The sequence below is a fragment of the Solenopsis invicta genome, chromosome 14 (assembly GCF_016802725.1).
Source record: "Solenopsis invicta isolate M01_SB chromosome 14, UNIL_Sinv_3.0, whole genome shotgun sequence".
Lineage (NCBI taxonomy): Eukaryota > Metazoa > Arthropoda > Insecta > Hymenoptera > Formicidae > Solenopsis > Solenopsis invicta.
In genome coordinates this window covers 13,039,445-13,060,272 of record NC_052677.1, presented here as the reverse complement: position 1 = coordinate 13,060,272, position 20,828 = coordinate 13,039,445, and the positions used below count along the sequence as shown (strand labels likewise).

The 20,828-nt window shown below is 35.0% G+C and overlaps 2 protein-coding genes across 10 annotated transcripts in view; one reads left to right on the top strand and one right to left on the bottom strand.

Moving 5' to 3' along the window:
• The window catches only part of LOC105201086 (unconventional myosin IC), a 47,591-nt gene that overhangs the window by 163 nt on the left and 26,600 nt on the right, over positions 1-20,828 (top strand). The gene's annotated exons all lie outside the window — the stretch shown is intronic.
• LOC105201087 (kinesin-like protein KIF12) lies at positions 218-19,691 on the bottom strand. Of its 8 annotated transcripts, none has more exons than XM_039457103.1 (17): positions 19,401-19,691; positions 16,961-17,198; positions 10,785-10,877; positions 10,293-10,371; positions 9,897-10,109; positions 8,771-8,908; positions 8,433-8,574; positions 7,691-7,785; positions 7,179-7,320; positions 6,517-6,635; positions 5,469-5,573; positions 5,244-5,373; positions 4,650-4,875; positions 3,661-3,808; positions 2,901-3,118; positions 2,232-2,282; positions 912-1,286 (listed from the first exon to the last, which is right to left on the bottom strand). In XM_039457103.1, exons 2-16 carry the CDS (start codon positions 17,179-17,181, stop codon positions 2,252-2,254), a joined length of 2,100 nt encoding a protein of 699 aa, XP_039313037.1. In that variant the 5' UTR covers positions 17,182-17,198; positions 19,401-19,691; the 3' UTR covers positions 912-1,286; positions 2,232-2,251. The 8 variants fall into 8 exon arrangements, with proteins under 8 accessions (XP_025993724.1, XP_011167259.1, XP_025993725.1 ...); XM_039457104.1 differs by having other exon boundaries at positions 912-1,071; positions 19,401-19,690; XM_039457105.1 differs by having other exon boundaries at positions 916-1,055; positions 19,401-19,690.

Genomic DNA, 20,828 nt, shown 5'->3' with positions numbered 1-20,828 from the left:
TTTCTCACCCGGTCTATACATGCCATTTCTCGCTTCCGCGCATATGCGCCATGTTGAACAACATAAGATTCAAGTAAAGCCGAAGAAATAAAAGCTGAAGGAAATTTAAATAACCGAGGAAATAAAAAATTTAGAAATTTAATAATGATAAAGAATGATATATACGTACTCTGATGAAAGACGTAGATGTAAGGGGAAAGAACGGATTTGTACGCAATTTCTTTTTTTCAATCCGCTTTAATTCGTCAAAATCCTCTTACACAGCATTGATTTATCTAGTTTATTCTGTACAACTCTCTCGTCGTTTCGAAGTTTTCGACGGAGACCGATATATGAACTAACTGAATATAAGGTTTCGCCTGACGTGTGTGTGTGTGTGTAGGAGTGTATTTTACAGTTACAATTATGAGTATTCGCAAATGATATTGGTGTACAAATAACAGACGTCACTCATCGATGTTTCTCAAAAAATAAAAAGAGAGAGATTGTCTATCTTTCTATTCTTTGCGCGTTGATTTCCCTCGCGAGAATGAGAGGACGACGACACCTTCTCGTCTCAGAATCGCGCGTCGTCGTCGTCGACGGAGACCGGGCTCCCGAACGCCCGCTGCTCATCCTTGGTCCTCCCTCTGTTGCTTCTCCGCTCCTTCACGCTGGCCCGCGACTTCCGGCCCTCTCGCGGTTCCGATTCTGACGTCGCGAAGGACGAGGGCGAGTTCGTTATCGGCGGGAAGGGGACGGTGGGGGCGACCGAGTCCGCGGAGTCGGGGGCGGAATTACCGCCCTCCTCGAGAGGACCACTCATGATCGAATCGGGCGACCCGTTAGATTGTTCGGCGTGCATCTCGGTAGCGGTGGTCGTGGCGGTAGTGGCGGCGGCAGCGGTGGTGGTGGTGATGGTGGTGGTTGTGGTTGTGGTGGCGGTGGTGGTGATGCTAGTGGTGGAGCCGTCCGCAGCGGGCAGGTCGCTCGACCTCGACCTCGATCTCGACGACGGAGGTTTGCTCTCTTCAGGCACCGTCGAGGTGCGCCGCAAGGTCGTCCTTTGACCTTGACTGTCACCGCATGTGCCTTCGGTTAGTTTAGCCGGTTTTGCTCGGGATCGGGGCGTACGAGTGACGAGCGTCAAACGTGATACTTCAGAGCACACTATAAGAATTGTCTCCTGCGAGATCAAACTCCGTGTCGGAGAACTCTTGTCTTAGATCATCTTTGAGATAGAAATATAATGCGGCTTGTAGAAGAATGGATATAGAACTTCTTCTTGGTTGCTGGTTATAAGATTTCTAAAATTCCAGAATTGTTTGTAAATCGTCCGCAAATACGTGCTTTGTTTAACACAGAAATTAGACAGAGAATAACAAATGTTTCAAATATGGACGGAGATTTTTTTCAATCGTTTTTAAAGTTTTAATGAAAAATTCTAGTAACGAGTTTTTTTCAGAATTTTTATACGAATTAGAATACTTTGCAAAAAACTCAAAAAATCTATGTTTTATCTTAGAATTTTTCATACATGTGAATTCTAAAATTAATTTATATGGATATTTTAATATAAAAAGTTTGAGAATTTTTTTAAAAAATTACAAGATTATACGGAAATTCTGAAAAATTTTGAAACTTATGTCCATTTCAGAACTTTTTAGAATGTCTATATAATTTTATAAATTTTTTAGAAAATTTCTCAGATTTTTTAAATATCAGAATATTTTAGAATTTACATATATGCAAAATTTTAAGAGAGATGTAGATTTTTTTTTTAGTATTTCTGAAGTGTTCCAATTTATATTAGAATTCTGAAAAAAATTTTTACTAGACATATTGGAAATTTCGCGGAAAAAATGATTTTGCTGAAATACCTAAAAATTTGGCTAAATATACATCTAAAAATAATTTTGCACAACCATGAAAATAATAATGTAGATCTACATAATTGTTGGAATTTTAAAATCTTTTCCTTATCATGCAGCATCGTACATAGTTATTTTGATAAGCCAACAAATTATTTTCATATCTGCATCTAACTAAATTTTTAGATATTTCAACAAAATCATTCTTTTCGTGTATTAATTTAAATTTTATATCAATTTTAAAAGAAAAATTAGCCGCGGGGCTTTTCTTTCTGAAAATTTCCATCGCAGACATGGAGATACGTGTTCTCTAGGTATCACGTTTGATGCAATCTAATATAACCATTCAGTTCATATTTTTTAAAAATTTAGAGTACTTACACACTCACACACTAATACACTCACACCCAGGCACACGAGAGAGATATATTTCTAGAAAATATTTTCTTTAAAATTTTCAAGAAAAAAATACATATGTAAATTTTAAAATAAATTATAATGTTGTATAAAAATGACATGTAAAAAATAATTAACAATGAAAAGAAATGAAAATAAACAGTTTTGTGAAAGAAATAACATGACATTATAAAAATAATTATATAAGAAATACACTAAAAAAAAAATTACTAAATTTTAATAAATATTTGTTTGTATATTTGCAAGAAAATATTTATTTGCAGTACGTAATTATTTAGTCAATTAAAGAAAACTGATAATTAAATTTAATTAGTCGTCCTTTTATTAAATAAATATATATTTATATTTAGTAAATATTTTCTTGCAAATATACAAACAAATACTTATTGAAATTTAGTAATTTTTTTTTTCAGTGTAATTATTGATTTATGATTTATGCTATTGATCTAGTGATCTCAGCAAACAACGAATACAACATCGATGTAAAAACATATACATATATTATATTTATGTTATATAGTATCACATCTGTTGTATTCAGTGTTTGTTAGAGATATTACTAACGCGCGCTATTGTTATCCAAAAATTTTGATTAAACAATAAGTTAGATCGCAGAAAGATCTAGCCACTTACTGATTTATATCCACCGGTGAGATTCTCTGTTCCGGGCTTATCATAGACCGATTGCTGTTGTTGTCCCATGAATTATGTCGACGGTGATTGCTTTTGTCTTTATAGGCCTCGGCAATGTTATTGTAACTGCCGACGATCCTGCGCTTGTCGAGCTCCTTCAGCACCTTCTCTGGCATACTGCCAGCTGATCTATTATAGAGTCCAAGTCCACTACCGAGCTAAAACAAAAAAATATATATCGCACAATTGAGAATGTTTTACGATGCACGAACACTATAAACGATGCACTCTGAAAAAATTTACTGAAAAACTAAAATATTTAGTCTGATATGTTCAACTGTACACAGTAAAAAATAAAATGTTCCAGAAAGTCCACTCTAAATTTTAAATTAAAATAACTCTTATTTTAAATTATTTTTAACTTAACTTTTGAGTTATTTTAACTTTAGAATTTAGAGTGGACTTCCTGGGACATGCACAAATGTTAAAATTACATATTATTTTTTACCGTGTAATAAATATTGAGTTGATTCAACAATTATTTAGTTGCCAAAAAGATATTTTTTTCCTTCATATCAAGTATTGGAATTTTTTAATCTAGAATTAACCAATTCAACACTTAGGCTAAATACATATTTCGGATTCTCAACAAATTTTCTTTTCAGTGTGAAGTAAAGTCCTGAAGACTCTTTTGAGACACAATGATTTGAGTCTTTGATCTAGCGAGACCCAATTTCACGCGTTATTACAATGATCGTACCTTTGTGAAGGTATACACCGGACTGGGAGCAGCGTTTGGATTCGTCCAGACGTTGGTCGCACCGGGTGCGTCTTCATTATTATCGTTCAATAATAATTCCGCCGAATACGAGGGTCTAGCTGGTATTATGGGCGATCGACAGCACACTCTGCGAAAATATTAAGTTTCGCCAAATGCAAAGTGTTAAGGGACACTGGAAGAGTCACATTGCACTATATTTACGCAAATTATAAAATTTAAATACGAGAAATTGAAACAAAAAGAATGATACGTCATTAGTTTTATAAAAATTCCATTGACGATACCCGCGTATAAAAGCTCGCGTCAAAAATAAAAGTTGTTAACTTCTTACTAAACTACTAGACTAAATTTCTCAATTTGATTAAATTTCTTCAGTTAAACTATTTATGTATTTAACTTAAATACATAAAATACTTGAACTTTAGTTAAACGTTTATATTTATTATTTTATGTTCAAACATTTGTACATTTAACTTAAATACATAATTACTTGAACTGAAGAGATTTAATCAAGCTGAAAATTTTAGTTAACAACCTTTTTTTCTCAGTGTACACATAAAGATACATGGAAAGAACAGTTTTGCTGAAGTATCTAGAACTTGAATCTGAAAATAAATTTGCTGAACTATTAAAATACAACAATTATTGAGGCTGTTCAAGTGATGCTGTAAAAAGTTTAGACATCCTACCAACTAGTTTAAATGTTCAACATAATTATTTTGATAGTCTTTATAAAATTATTTTCAGATCCAACTAAAGTTTTAAATCTTTATACTTCAGCAAAATCGTTTTTTCCGTGTAGAATTTCAATTCCTTGGAAATTCTATTTAAATATAAATTTAATGCGAGGGAAATACCCATCAATATATCTCAGATGTTTATCTCCAAACACTAATAACATAAATTTGTTACGGGTTTATTTCCAAATATATTTGAGAATGCCGTACTGTGTAGTGTAGTGAACTTACGAGTTTACGTCCTCGAGTTTTCTGAGCAGCCTCTCGTTTTCCCGGCAAACGAGCTCCTGGTCCCGTATCACCTGATCCCGCGTGGCGTAGAGCTCCGCGTTCTCGCGCCGCAGCGCCTCGTTCTCGGTAATGTACGCGGTGATCAGTTGGCTCAATTCCGAGCTCTCCATCTCGGCCAATTTGTCGAGATCCACCGGCGGCGGTGTCACGGGTATCAGTCTTCCGTCTACAACAGAGCGAGTTATTGTTCCGCAAAATCGAATTATTGATTTTTGAAATTAGCCATTGACTTAATAAAATTGATTCATCGCTGTTATTTTAACGCAAAATTATTGAAATATTATTTGTATCGTGCGTCGTTCCTTTATTTATTTAATTTATCATGTTGTTCATTCATCATTAATTTTCTTTCATATCTTATATCAGAGATTCGGACTTTTCTAGTTGGCACACATAAAAGGTTCAACAGTTTGCAAAACAAATTCCTGTAACAATTTCTTTTGATTCCCGTTCTATAAGATTACGCCAAATTTGATTTTTGGCGTTTGGCATTATTCTTAAAAAAGTGAATGACGAGAGATATGCGAATAATACTTTTCGAGTCGCTGCGGATCATATTTTGAGCTTCGTTACTGAGATGAAGAGTCATCCTTAAATGCTCGTTTTCGGTCTGAAGTGCTCCCACTTCGCGCTTCAAACTGAGAATCAGAGCTTCGCGTGGATCCTACAGGTAAAGAGAAAAGATTTTATTTACATTTAAAAATTTTTTAAAGAGCTTTGAAAATTTTTAAAAATCTCGAAGCAAGTGCGTGATCTTACCATCACTATAATAGGCTTCGTGGAGATCTTCTTGGCTCTCGCGGCATACCTCAAGGTGTTTAATGTTTCGCTGGCATTCGAGCGAGCAGGCGAAACGCAGGCGATCTAAACGTATAATTATCGGTATTGTTAAAATAAAATTGTAACTGCAAAAACTGAATTGGAATTTAAATTTAGTATTATTGGAATATTTTTATCGCGTAAACGGTGCAGATAACGCTTTCGCGGAAACATCGTTATCAATTGCGAGTCGATTTCTCTATAAACGTACGATATTTTTATAATAATAAAAATTAAGATAATAAAATAATATTCCAATAAATTAAGATATTAAAATAATATTCCGAGAATATTAGTCAATATTTTTTAATATTATGAGAATATTGTGTTAATGTCGTATATCCGTCTTTACATAATATTCGTGATATATTTCTTCAATATTTGTGGAATATTATGAAATTGTTTTACAAATATTATTGCGGTCAAAAATTAATATGAATTATTATGCATAAAATATTCATAAACTTTACAATTGATAGATTTAAAAATTATATTTCCGATTATTTAAAATATTCAAGTAAATATTATTTACTTCTTCATATAATTTTTATATAATATTTTATATAATATCAAGAATGAATAAAATAAAGAATATTAGTCAATATTTTTTAATATTATGGGAATATTGTGTTAATGTCGTATATCCTGTGTTAATGTCGTATATCCGTCTTTACATAATATTCGTGATATATTTCTTCAATATTTGTGGAATATTATGAAATTGTTTTACAAATATTATTGCGGTCAAAAATTAATATGAATTATTATGCATAAAATATTCATAAACTTTACAATTGATAGATTTAAAAATTATATTTCCGATTATTTAAAATATTCAAGTAAATATTATTTACTTCTTCATATAATTTTTATATAATATCAAGAATGAATAAAATAAAGAATATAATTATTCTTTATTAGTATTTCAGGAATATTATTTAATATTAAATAATACTACGTCGTTACAAAGATCCGCTTATTGACTCACCATTAACGTGACGCCGTTTCCGGCGAGACTGTCGGCCAAAAGCTTCGTCAGCTTACTGTCCCGGTAAGGGATATGGCCACCTTTCCGTTTTCCATCGCTCAAGGAAGAGATGCAGTATCCTGCGCAAAACAAACGACGTTTACTCGATCCCGCGAGAAAGTCAGATTTAATTCAAAATTTAGAAAAGCGTCGCACCTTTTCCGCGAACGATTTTACGAAAATCACGTGCTACCTGGAAGACTTTTTAAGCTAAAAAAGTCCTTATCGTTTTGCTTCGCGTTCGTAAAAGCTTATCGATTATATTTCGTGGACGGAAGGCGCACGGGAAAACACGTCTTTTCACCTGTCAGTAACTTAATAGTCCAGCTATCGATTACTTCAGCTATTCTAAATAATAAACGCACTGCAATTTCAAAGTCAAGATCTAATCTAATTTTCCGCCGATAAATGAATTCTAATCGCTATTCATAGTAAAATGATTGTTAAGCGTGACGCGATTTTCATTCAGTTTACATCACGAAGGTCGTGTAACATTAAGAAGAAATGTCGAACGCCGCAGGTACCGTATTTATAATGAATTATATCGAGCTGTGTTACATGTAGAAGAATTTCTCGTTTCTTCAATTCGGACATCGGAAAGTACAATTAGGATATGGACTCACCTAATACCATAAGGCTCTTGTTAATATTGTTCGCCTCTTCCAAGGTCTTGCCCTCGCTCTGAGTCTTCTTCGTCATTTCGCTTCCGGCAAGATCCACGAAATTAATTTTGCCTTGTTTCGAGATGAACACACCGTTTTCCATCTGCCGACGCGAGAGAGGCTCGCATTAGTATTCGAGAGGCTCGCATTAGTATTCGTTGTAAATTAATTCGGATCGCGAAATGTAGAGAACAATTAAAATAAAGTGGTCGATAATGACGAAAATGAATTTCGTCTTCTTGAAAGACGAGTGTCGTTTACTCGTACACACGACAGTTTATTAATTTAAAATTTTTTTAATTTGATTACACGGGAAGAAATGGTGAAATAAATTGGACTTTTGTTTTTTGGTCTCTCAAACAAAATCCGCTACGCTACCCCTGACGTTTTCGATGCCTATCCCGGAGTGTATTTTTATCTTCGTCACAAGGGAAATACGTATAATAACCACAAAGTATTGTATTTATACTTACTGCTTGCTCAGAAGTTATAGTTACAGTCAGAATCGAGTGGCTTCTGCTGGAATATTCGTTCATATTGTGCGTACCGATCGATCTATTTCTCATTCCTGTAAAAACAGCGATTATTGTAAAGAGCCTTACCATAATTGGCGATTATATCTGTGAATACGTAAGTGAGAAACAAATGGATCTCCGCGAAGTGGAACTGCAGAAAACTAGGTGCGATTAATATCAATTTGAAAAAATCAGATTTTATTATTTATGATATTAGGGAGTCGTCTGAGAAATTTGCAAATTTTTGGAATGTAATCTTATATATATGTATACAAAAAAAAATTAGTACCAAACCGACAATTCATTGTTTCATATACGTATAAGCAAAAATATAAAATCTTCTTGAAAAAATTTCTTATCTTAAACAGACGCAATTTGTTAACACGAAGAAATTTTTTTTCTCTATGTAATCAAATTGTCTGTTTGAAATTATAAAATTCTTTCAAGAAGATTTTATATTCTCGCTTATACAGAGTGATTATTAATTGGAACAACTATTTATCGTAAGAAATGACTAACGGACTTCACTCCGTATAAATTACATGGAGTGCAGTCGGTAAGTCTGTGCAATGGTAAATAGTTGTTCCACCCATTAATAATCACCCTGTATGAAACAATGAATCGTTAATTTTATACTAATTTTTTCCTCTGCGATTTTCTCTTTCTGTGGCGGGGTCGCTTGTTTCTTCAAAGTTCTTACCTTCCTCGAGAACCGCCAGGAGATCGTCCAGTTCCTCACATTCTACCGTGAAGAGATTCTCGACGAAGAACCCGCGCGTCTTTTTACTCCACCGAACTGCCAGGGTTTTTCTCGAAGTGCCGGGATTTAAGAGATCTATCACCTGTTTATTTCACACTCACTGTTATTTTTCCATTTATTACAATACGACTTACACGCGGCTATAATCGCTCGTTTAATTTGACAATGTGCAAGGCGAAAGAAAAAGTTCGCTCTTTCTTACGACGATCGAAAGAGATGCTCATTTTTTTTTTGTTGTTGTTCTTATTGTACGATGTCTTATCGCTTTAAAGACAGACCTTCTCATTATAGATTTCCAGGAAGGAAGCCTTCAGCACAAAGTTGCACTTCTCGTGTTCTTGAAGGACTTTAAACAGGTAGACGAAGGAACGGAAGACCAGACCATGATCCTCCGAGTACGGATCCATTTTCTCGAACAGTTATAAAAAAGATTATTTTAAATTAACGTTGAAGAAAGGTGCGGAAAGATCTAATGTAAAAATCAGCCAATCTGATTTTAGCATTATTATTATTTAATGCACAAGTTTTGCCTCTTGATTAATTTCTTAATTAAATTCATTTAGGAGCACGTTTAGAATTTTTTCAATTCTAATATATTTTTCATTTTATATTAAACCAATTGCAATTTTTACGTATTGACTACATAAATTATACACTCGTTAAATAAGTTATTCTCGGTATTATATATCGTTGCAGTAGTCCCTCGTCGCATTAATTAATCAAAATTTTTTATAGCGTTTAAATGAATATGAATAATATTTCTTGGGTCTTTCGAAGCAATAACGTTATTCAAATATTACGAAAGAAATCGAGAGTTAAAGTTATGCAAATTGTTTTTAACACCGCATCGCTTCGTCCGGCAAGACATTTTTGTGACGCGATTCTCCACTTATTTCTAACACTTACTTGTCATTTGATTACTTTGAAGTGTCGCCTATTATTTATATTTGACCTATCGAAATTTTAATATTGCGTCCAGTTGCAAGAAACGACGTAACGTGTGTGACTTAGACGCATTATCTTATCTACGAAAGACAATCAACTTTAACCTTCCGGCTAGCGATGTGTACCTATCGATCGCTAACGTCACCATACATTTTACGTATCGCGTATTATTGTCTCTTATATTACATGGACGAGCGTATATACTGCGATGCGGCGTTAAAAACACTTTGCATAACTTTAACTCGCGATTTCTTTCATAATATTTGAACAACGTTATTGTTTCGAAAAAGATATTAAAATTAATATTTTGAGCACAATAACCAACGTTGTTATGAGGATTTCGATTACTTACTCGTACTTTTGTTAAGCACAAAATTACGAAATCACTTGATTTAAAACGATCAGAAAAAAAAATCTAGAATAAAATGTGTAAAGGGAAAGTTTCTTTTCTTCGCTTACGAGTCTCGGAGGTCCAGTCAGGGTATGCGTTTTGCCACTTCCGGTCTGTCCGTAACAAAACACGGTGCAACTGAAGCCTTCCACCGCCATTTCAATGAGGTTCTTGATACCGGAATACTGCAGGATGTCCTCCTGTGTGGCATTTGGCTCGAAAACGACGTTGTACGAGAATACCTTCGGCTTCTTGTCGCCGCTGCTCGTAACCGCGTCGCACTGCGAGATAAAAGACGTGTTCCGTTCCACTCGATCGATAGAAATATTGTTATCGATGGGGGAAAAACAGGGAAGAACGCGTATCAACTTTACAGCATCAACTTCAAAAATCGAAGGATTCTGGCCGAGAGAGTAGAGCACGAGGGGATGGACCATTTTACGAATCTTTGTTTTCGCACTTACGTATATCTGTCCCTCGCCGGGAAATTGCACGGCCATTTCCTCGCCAGATTTAATTTCCTTATTACTGAGCGGTCGAATCCTAAAGAGAGAGAGAGTGGAAATCAAATTTTATTTCTTAATCGAATGTATTTCATTGTTCTTATTAATTGATTTACTTGTTAGAAACAAAACTTAAAGTCATTATGTTATAATAATTTTAAATTACTCTTAAATTTTGCACTGAGAAAAAAAGATCTAAATACACAGAAGCAAATGTTACTTGTGACGTTTTCTTCGATATTTATTAGTTATAAACAAATTTGATGGTGATGACAAAATATGACATTTTTGTGAAATGCGTTTCACATTTCTTATTAATTAAGATTTATTTGTTAGAAACAAATTTTATCTCGCCGTATTTATTTCAATGAAATAAATTTATGCCCCACAAATAAATTTTTAAGTATCTTTTTTTTTCTCAGCGCACGCATAAGAGAGAATCGAGTTAAATACCTGACGACGACATTGATATTATTTTCTGGAAGTAGATGCTTGGTCGCAATTATCCGTTTATCGCCGTCTATTAATCTTTCGATGCTACCGGCCCTGAAAGCATAACGTTATCTCTGAGATCTATCATTACCATATATTAATGAATTAATTTTATAAAGGATAATGAGATTTTAGATACATAATACAACATATCATTTAAGCAGCAAAGTGAGTCAAAACTTCTTGATTTTATCTATCCGATAAGTAATCGTTCGTCACTTTATAAATTAAAAAAAGAAAGGAGAGTGGATAAAATCAAATTTGAGAGAAAAAGGGAAATGTTTCATTAAAGTTATTAAAAGGCATGCAATTATCTTTGAATACAGAACACGTCACGTCGCCATTAGCTCGAGATAGTTAAAAATCCCCTTGTACAAGTCGCCAGTAGTTAAAGATCTCTGCTTGGACGTATGAGCTCCTATAGCTGAAGAATATACATAGTACGTCCGTCAGCGGGGCTATTATCATTACGTATACCACAGCCGGCCGTCTCTATTATTAAACGCGGCCGTCGCATCTAATTCCGCAAATTAATGACGTTCCATGAATGCGCGATCGCGAACGTCCGATACGGAAATGTCCAGTCAATCGTTCGATTGACCTCTAATCGCGCGGCCGGGCGGACCCTTATAATTCACGAGGCAACGATCGAAGCGCATCGAAAAGAGTCGCTCGCGTGCCTGGCCGCGTTAACCATCAGGCGCGATTTCTTTTTCATTCCGCGGCATTCCGAGAGACCTTCCTCAATGATTTAGGGCAACCGATGTTGGTAAATACCGGATCGTTCCGATCGATCAGCCGCAATCGTGAAGCCGGCGATTCTCGAGAGGTTTTCTCGTCCGCGGAATACGAAGTATCCCGCGAATCTCGTACTCGCCGGAGTGTTTGCGTCAATCCTGCGCTGAAATTACTTCCTCGAACGAACGAATATCGAATCACTGGGCATGAGCGAATGTTGCTTCGAAGACTGCGATCTTCTCGAAAGGCAATGCGGTTATTTGCATTTGGCATGATGAGAATTAAAGTACAGTGACCCGCGGGAAAAATAAAGGAAAAAATACAGATAGAAAGAAGCTATTTCTTTCTTCTTTCTTTAGTTACGTTAAGTTAAAAGTTAAGCTTAAATTAACTTACATTAAATTAAAAGTTAATTTGATGATTGAAAAGCGTTATTTATATTGATTTAGAATGTCTTAAATTTTTTTAATTAGAGTACCCCAAATAACAAAACAATTACAATGTGGATCACTAAATAAATTTAATGTTGTATTTAAATTAAATAGAACAAAGAAATATTGATTTTATTATATATATATTTTTTTTTTTCTTTTACAATCTTCCTCTTGCATAAGTTTTTTTTTTTTTTTTTTGAAAAAATTAATAAATTAAAGTTTATACACCGAGACAAAAAATATAGTAACACAAAAAATTATTTACTTAGTACGTAAATAATAACTTATTTACTTGCAGTCGAGTTCAAAATTTCTTAATTGAAATATTTATGTAAATAAAATGAAGAAATAATTGTTAATCGAGTAATTATTTTTGCAGTTCAAAAAATATTTACTGTTAGACTTTTTATGTTCAAAATAATCAGATTTTTTTATCTAAGAAAACAATTTAATTAACTTTAATATTATTATAACTTATTTATAAAATTATTCGTTAAAAATAAAATAATTTAAAAATTATATACTTATAATAAAATAATACGTCTATTTATTTAAGTAAATAAAAAAATTATTTTTATTTAAACTGAACAAACAAATGCTTGCCTTAAAGTATAGGGTTAAAAAAATGTATTTTTTCATTAAAAAAAAATTAATTTATATAAAATTAACTAAGTTAAAATTTATTAACTTTTTCACTTTATTCAATTTTTAATTTTGAATTGAACCAATTATTACGCAATCCTGATACGTGTATATTAATAATTATAAAATTATATAATAATAATTATAATGAAACTAATAATATATTATTAATAATCGACTGTCTGAAAATACGTTATTTGTAATTGCGTAAAAGCCAAAACTTTCGAGATTCGACGTCGCGTGTTACGACGTGGCATAGCGGTGTGTATTCGATAATACCCTCTTAATCTAATTGATTTGCTCTAAACGGTCCCTCGTGTCTGTCCCGAGGACACCAGAATTCGGGACAGCTCTCCTTCCCGTGCTTACACACGCGCGAGTCACGTGCCGAGGTGACTCAACGTGTCGTTATCGTTTCGCAGTAATTGTCACGCCGCACGTGAATGCATTCGCACAGCATTGGGATCATTTTTTACGAGTGTCGACGAGCAGTCTCGTAAAAATCGCTCGTGTCTCCGAAGAGAGAGAAAGAAAGAGACTCGTGTGGTCAGTGTCTTCCTCGATAATACCAACCATACGCATACGTGGACGATAAAATGGACATACGCACTTTTATGATATAGTTCGTTTATCGATTGCGAGACCTTGCCTTGCTCCCGTGTTGTAGACGCGACGTCCTAACGCCCACCCCGTACGTACGTACGTACATACGTGCGTAAATATCTCGTTCCTGTCACCGGATCGTCTCGCTTTTTTTTTCCTTTTCTCTTATACATGTACACACAACGCGAGTCACCCGAAATAGAACGCCCGAACGTTTCTCTCGGATCTTTTGAGATTCGGAAAGATGCGCGGCGAACGCGAGCTCAAATAATCGCGCGAGCATTATCGGCGTTCTAATCTAAACGTTTGATATAAATTATCCCACCTTACGTGAGTTGACGATAGCGTTTGAATGATGAAGATGAGTTTTCATGGTCATGGTAAAAAGCAGACGTAAAAAAACTAAATGCGCAACTGTTCTTTAAATAAAGTCGCGTGCCAGTTGCAAATTTAGAATTGTAAAAAGAAGCATTACCGCGTGATAGGTCGTCTTTCACTGCGTTAGTATTTCATAAAATATTTAATTATTATTGTGCAACTTGCGTGATCCAGTCTATAGTCTATCGGAATATAAATAAAAAAAAAAGTATCTGCTTTGCTTTGATCTACGATGCCTCAACGCGATTTAAATACATCTTTGTTCAAAAAAAATTCAATCTCATTAAAATTAAATTAATTATATAATTAAACTAATATACCTTACCATCGTTATTATTAAATTAAAATTGCAATACTTATATCGCATTAAACGTTATTAAAAAGAAAAAGAAATGGATTAAATTAAAGTAAAAAATTGAACTGAAAGTGTAGCTTTAATAGGTTACAATAAATTATATATTTCTGCTTGTATTTTACATTAAAACATTTTATACGTATTTATATGTTATTTTACAATAACAAAATTGTGTATCGATCGCGTGGGACTGATTACGCGAGGGAAAAACCGCAGTGCTTCCATAATCGATAAGCAACGTCGATACTGGATGATGTCGGAAGCATAGTAGAAATGCCCGTACGTGAAATGTTTTCCGCATTAATGTGCGGTGTTTACACAAACTGTCCTGTAAAATCATATACAAGTCACAAACGCGCGTGAGCAACTGTCCCTCTTGATGGCCGCATCGTGTGTCATCTTTGTCCCAGATCTTCCGAACGATTTCCAGCTAGGACAGTCTATCCTACCGATCAATTTTCTTGCTCGCGAAACCGCGAATCGATAGAGCGATTTCGTGAAACTGTGCAATCTCGAAATCAACTAACCGCAAGCAAGCGTGAAAAATAATACACAAATTTATAAATTTTAAATAATGTTTTAAAGCGTCGTCGCTATTTATTGACGCGCATAGAGAGATAGTGTAATTTTATTTAACATTAAAAAAACATTTTTACACACTTCGTATTATCTGTTTTATATTTTTTACAGTTAATCTTTTAATTATATTTTTAATTGCAACTTTGTGCAATTATGTAACTTTCAACAAACAAAATTATGTAATTGTTAATTAAAATTGTATAATATTACAATTCTATGGACATATTAACTTTTTCTTTTGTATTCTACAGTAATTATAGTTATTCTAATTCTATAATAATTTATAATATACATCGAGGGAAAAATTATTAAATTTTAATAAATATTTATTAAAATTTAAGACTTTTTTTTCTCTCACTGTAAAGAAATATATTTACAAGCACTAGATGTCTCATGCTATAAAAATGCAATTCTTAAATTCTTTTGAATTTATAGGTGAAACGTACACCGATGTGTGTTTTTCGCTATGTTTACCGATTGGTTTCTCTTACGTCAGTGAAATCCCGATTATTTAACGCGAATGCCACTCGATCATGAAATATTAAGCACTGATTAAAGCGCTGTCAATTTCAGCTGACGTATTTTTGCATAAAAAAATCTACTTCGATTTCCGCGCTTATCTGTTAATTTCATATGTACCATCTTTATCCAATCATTATTCCAATGTTATCGTGACAAATCAAAACGATAAAGCGCAGCGTGCCGATAATCGAGTTTTTCCATCACGTATTTGTGCGAATATAATGTACGTATGTCACTTCAACTTGTCACGTACCGATCGATTGTCGAAGCGTATTTTCGTCGAGGTCTGTCGTCTTTCCAGTTACATGAATCATTGTTATGTTATTCCGCATTGTTGTCGAGAAAGTTTACGAGAAATTTGCAATAAGTCCATAAATTCATTCGGTATATACTATATACTATATATACTTTATATTTTACATATAAAATAATATAAAATAAAATACACATAACGTCACTTTTATGAAATAATTTGCAAAAATATTTTGAAGCAGGTTTATCAAAGTTCACATAAAAATTATTTGAACTTGTTAGAATAAAAATGTTGATATAAAAAACGTACACACTTAATGCAATTTTTCGATTGAAAAATAGAAGACAGCAGGAAAATTAGTCATGATTTCCTAATTTATTCATAAAGAATGAATAATCAATTTCTAATTTGTTTTTTTTTTATCATTAATCTTCTTTTTCAACGGCGCGTCGATAACCTATTACCGTTATGCCGTTCGCCATTTCAATCGTCTTTTTTTCCGATTAGGCAAATTTGTTTTGCTGTAATTTTGTCACAATGTTACGTTATTCTTCGCGTTTATTGTCACGCGGAAAGATGACAGTATATTTTAATACTGTGTACGAGCGCAATGGTATCGCTCCTAAGTTTATTGCTCAGATAAATAAATCTCTCGATAATCAATTGCTGATACAAGGAATTATCTGTTTGCAGACAAAATTATCGGATCCTTGGAAAAAAAGTTTTCCTTGGAATAATGTCTTCATGGAAAGACCCAAAGTATCTAAAAATTTAATTAAACTGGATACGAATTAAAAAACAACTTTTTGTAAACCGTAAAATAATGACGTGGGTCGCTCGAACTGTTTTAAGAAACTCTTTGTAGCATTGCTAACTATGCAGTGAGGAAAAAAAGATTAATTTGACTAAACTTTTCAACTTGATAACATTTTTTTCAGTTCAAGTATCGATGCATTTAAATTAAATATATAAATGCTTAAACTGAAGCTCCAAGCGTTTTACGTTATTTAAATTAAATACATAAACAGTTGATTGCGAATTGAAGAAATCTAATCGATTAGAAAAATTTAGTCAATTAGTTAATAACTTTTTTTCTCAGTGTTCTTGAACGTTACTCGAACAAATGCTGAAACAAATCTGAATCTAGTTAAATTTTTTAGACACTTCAGCAAAATCATTCCGCGCATAAACAAATAAAAAGAAACGAATAGTAATTTATTTACTATTCGTTTTTTTTTTTATTTGTTTATGCGCAAAATGATTTCGCTGAAGTGTCTAAAAAATTTAACTAGATTCAGATTTGTTTCAGCATTTGTTCGAGTAACGTTCAAGAACACTGAGAAAAAAAGTTATTAACTAATTGACTAAATTTTTCTAATCGATTAGATTTCTTCAATCCCATCGTCTTAGTACGAGAGGTCTCGATACTATGCAATCGTGCCCAGTATCGAGACCTCTCGTACTAAGACGATGGGAATTTCGATGAGTGGTGATCTTTCTGAACGCAAAGAAGCGTGCAAAGCGGAAATACCACGTATAATATAATACATAACTCGGGCGCATAGCCGTCTAGATCGATTCGCAGCTCGTACGTTCCTCTCGACACGCGACTGGCAGCTAAGATAATACTCACTCGTTACCCTGCGAGCGCAACAGCGCGTTCCTCCCCTTTCCCTTGGTGTCGGAGCCGCCGCTCTTTCCCGGACTATTTCCTCGAGAACCAGTTTGCTCGCCGGGACTGTTTCCTCGCGAGCCCCGTCCTCCACTCCTTTGTCCTTTCGACCTCCCGTTCTTCCCATTTTCTCGTTGGGGGCTCGGGCCGCGCGTGGGGGACGGATTTTTCACCAGCACCATTCGTCAACCTGCCAAATCTGTGCGGTTATCCCAGTATTAATCAACGCGAATGGGTGGTGACCGTCAGTCAGTGGCGCGTACGAAATGTCACATTCCGAAAGTTTTAACTTTACGAGCATATGTAAATTATACGCAAACGTGTGAACGCTGAATTTTCCTTTCTTTAGTGCAGAGCGAAAAAGAGAGAACCCACGTGCGCGTGTACTCCTCGAACGAGATATCGAGGGTATAAACTGCTGTTTACCGTGAGATTTAAGATCGCGCTTATCGCGTCTCGAGATCTTTCCGGTAAACGCGCACATTCGAAATGCGAAAATTTATGCAACCACTTGCGCATTCAATAGTCAACTAATTACGGGCGTTTCGCGCATTGTGCTCGATTCGATTGCGAATCCTCCTGACCGAGCTTCGTTTCGCCGGCGATGATAATTAGCTAGTAATCGCAATTAAAGCGAAAGCTACCTCGAATCGCTCTAGAATTGGTTTACGTGGAAACTAATTTTTCTGAAAACTGTAACGCGAGTACACGCAGAAAAATATGAATACGCGCGCGCAAAATTGTGAACAGTTAATAAAAAACGATGCGTAAGCACGAGAAATTTGACGGCCGTAAATAAATGTAATATAATAAATGGAGTAAAGAGAACGCAACGATGCAACAAGTATAACTTATTGTAACTAAAATGTCAATTGGTTTAACTACTTTTCCGAGCGAAAAAATCGATTCTCAATCTCTCAATTTGATTCTGGAGCACCGAGTCCTTTCCCGCAATTGATGACTTAATTAAATTTGTTCTGTAGAGGCATTGAAATCACCAGCGTGCACCGATGCTCGAGGGATGGAATCACTCTTCTTCCAACGTGACATCACCGTTCTGGAAGATCGCGTTTTACTGCCTTGTTAAAAGTAATAAAAGCAAACAAGCGGCCTGAGTAATAAAAACATTTCACACGAGTCGTTAAGAGGCAGGCCTCGCCAAGAGAAACCGCTCGAAAAATTAACGATCGATTAAAACGGCAATTTAATCTTCTAATTGATTTACAATGTCATCGACCGTCACCATCGTCCACTCTTTAACGTTATTTCATTATGCGACGGAATTCATTATCTGGTAAGATATGTCGCCATTGACCGACATACAAATCATCGATCATTAATTCATAATAATTTGTGGAAAATTGAATTTTTTCCCTCTCAAAAATCTTTATGTACGAAGACGTGTATTTCTAATAAATTTATACTGAGAGAAAAATGACTAAATTTTAATAAATTTTATTACTATTAGTACTGTTCAAATAATTTACTTCAAATAAGTGACAATTATTTGTTACTAATATGATATTTGAATAGTACTAATGACATATTTATTTAAATTTAGTAATTCTTTTTCTCTCAGTGTACTAAAAAGTTATATATCTTTTGAATAATAATATTTACTATCGATTAACAATTTGCAGTTGATAAATTCTAATGACCGACGCTTTAGTTAATTTTAATAAATACAGACGGTATAAAACAAATCTGCGATGATAAAAAAAAAAGTTATTAATTTGACTAAAATTTTTAACTTGATTAAATTTCTTCAATTCAAGTACTTACGCATTTATGTTAAATATGTAAACATTTAAATTAAAGTTCAAGTATTTCATGTATTTGAATTAAATACATAAATACTTGAACTGAAAAAATTTAACAAAGTTGAAACTTTTAGACCAGTTGACATCATTTTTTTTCAGTGTGGGGAGATATTATCGGTTTATCATTTGCTCATTGTTACACCGAGGGAAAAATTATTAAATTTTAATAAATATTCATTCGAGCAGTACTAATGAAATATTTACTAAATGTAAATATATATTTATTTTATACAAGAATGACTAATTTAAGTATCATTTTTTCTTACAGAATAAATATTTATGTACCATAAATAAATATTTTATTAATACTATTCGAATAAATATTAGAATTTAGGAACTTTTTCTCTCGGTGTACAATGATGTGAAGCACGAGTTATTATTTCCCGTCCGCCGTTAATATCGACTGCTCCCGAAAAAGAAAAGCTAACTCCTTCGAGCGCCACGAAACGCCTCATCTCACCCTAATAGAGTACGTAAGACTCTTCATAATTGAAAAGATCGCTTAGGCCACTTATCGAACTTAAAACCAACGTAACGTCCTCGAGTGTATAGTCGATCCGCCGACGGAAGTGCACACTTACATTCGCAATTTCATGTATCGTCCGGAAAATTCCTGGCACCTTTGCGAAACGCACCTCACCACACGTGACACACGGTCCAGCGATCGCTCTTACACTTGCCGAACGACGCGTCTGTTTTTCGTTATTCGACTCGGTCGGAGAAACGCGATTTATACCCCGTCGACTTATACCTGTCGAGTCGCCGCGGTGTGGCACGAGCATTCGCGGGGGTGCGCGCACACGTTTCCGCTGCGTGCAGTAGCAACAACCACCGGCGCCGTACTGACAGAGTCGGGGGTGAGTCTTGACCACCCGCGTAGGGTGGCTGTCGAGGGGGGTTGATTGGTTGGTTGGTTCTCCTATAGTCGGTGTCGCGCGTCGCCGGATCGAAAGCCGGACGGTCGCTCGTCACAACAACCACCAATGTTATTGCTATTGCTCACCGTCACTACCACCGCTGCAATTTTCCACCGCGCCACCCTCGCGCCATCCCGCAACACGGTCATCGTCCACGTGGACTTGGAATTACATCACCGCGAACTTGACATCGGCAACAACAGCAGGGACGACTGCGACGACAATGATGATGTCGATCGACAGGCAGAGGTGTGGGCGGTCGAAGACAAAGATCACGAGCGTAACATGTATCGCTCGTAAAAATATTTTTATGAACAATGTTCGTAAAACAGATTTCTTACTTGATACGTTATCGGGATAAAACTTTATTATTATTATTATTTGTTATTTCCTTTAGGAGAGAATTAAAAGTAGATCGTGCGTCTGTCCGCGTGGATCAATGCGCACCGAATCGAACAGCGTGGACGACGCGGTCACGGAAATTTGTCGTCCGAGCGGAAATTTGACGTATCGAGGAGCGCGATGAGCGATAGCTGCGAGTCTTTGCGAGTCTTTTCTCTCGACGTCGAATTTCCGGAGTACACGCGTAGTGCATCACGGAGTTGAGTGTACTCGATTGTACACGAGGGTCGCCGGTTACATCCGACGAGGGGAAATGCGCTCGCGTTTTCTATCCAGCTTAGATGTGTTACGCTTCGAGAAATAGCTTCTTTGTGGACTTTGCGCAAAGTCGCCTGACGACAATTCCACAATAATTTGTGACGATACGTCGGTCGGCATCTTAGTAGGTCAATGGGCGTTCAATTCGCAATCGATAGCATTGATAGCATCAGTTAAGCGTGTACAAAAGATATTCGGGTAGACTGGAGCTCATTGCATTCAGAAAGAAGAAGATTCTCGGAAATTTGAAACATTGGATAACACAATAATAATTACCAATTAACAATTTGGAGTTAATAAATTCTAATAATCGACGCTTTAATAGTTTCAATAGATGCAGACGTAAAACAAACAAAAGTGGCTTTAGATTTTAATCTCTCTACGAGGAAAGAACCGTTTTGCTGAAGTAGCTAAAAACTTAACTAGATACAG

Bases quoted from the DNA above. Each gene is read 5' to 3' on its own strand.
- LOC105201087 (XM_026137939.2), bottom strand. From the start codon at position 17,181: ATGGTGCTGGTGAAAAATCCGTCCCCCACGCGCGGCCCGAGCCCCCAA. The intron at 10,878-16,960 runs GTGAGTATTATC...TTATGCTTTCAG, and splicing joins TTGCGCTCGCAGGGTAACGA to GGCCGGTAGCATCGAAAGAT. The intron at 7,321-7,690 runs GTAAGTATAAAT...TCGCGTCGGCAG, and splicing joins CTATAACTTCTGAGCAAGCA to ATGGAAAACGGTGTGTTCAT.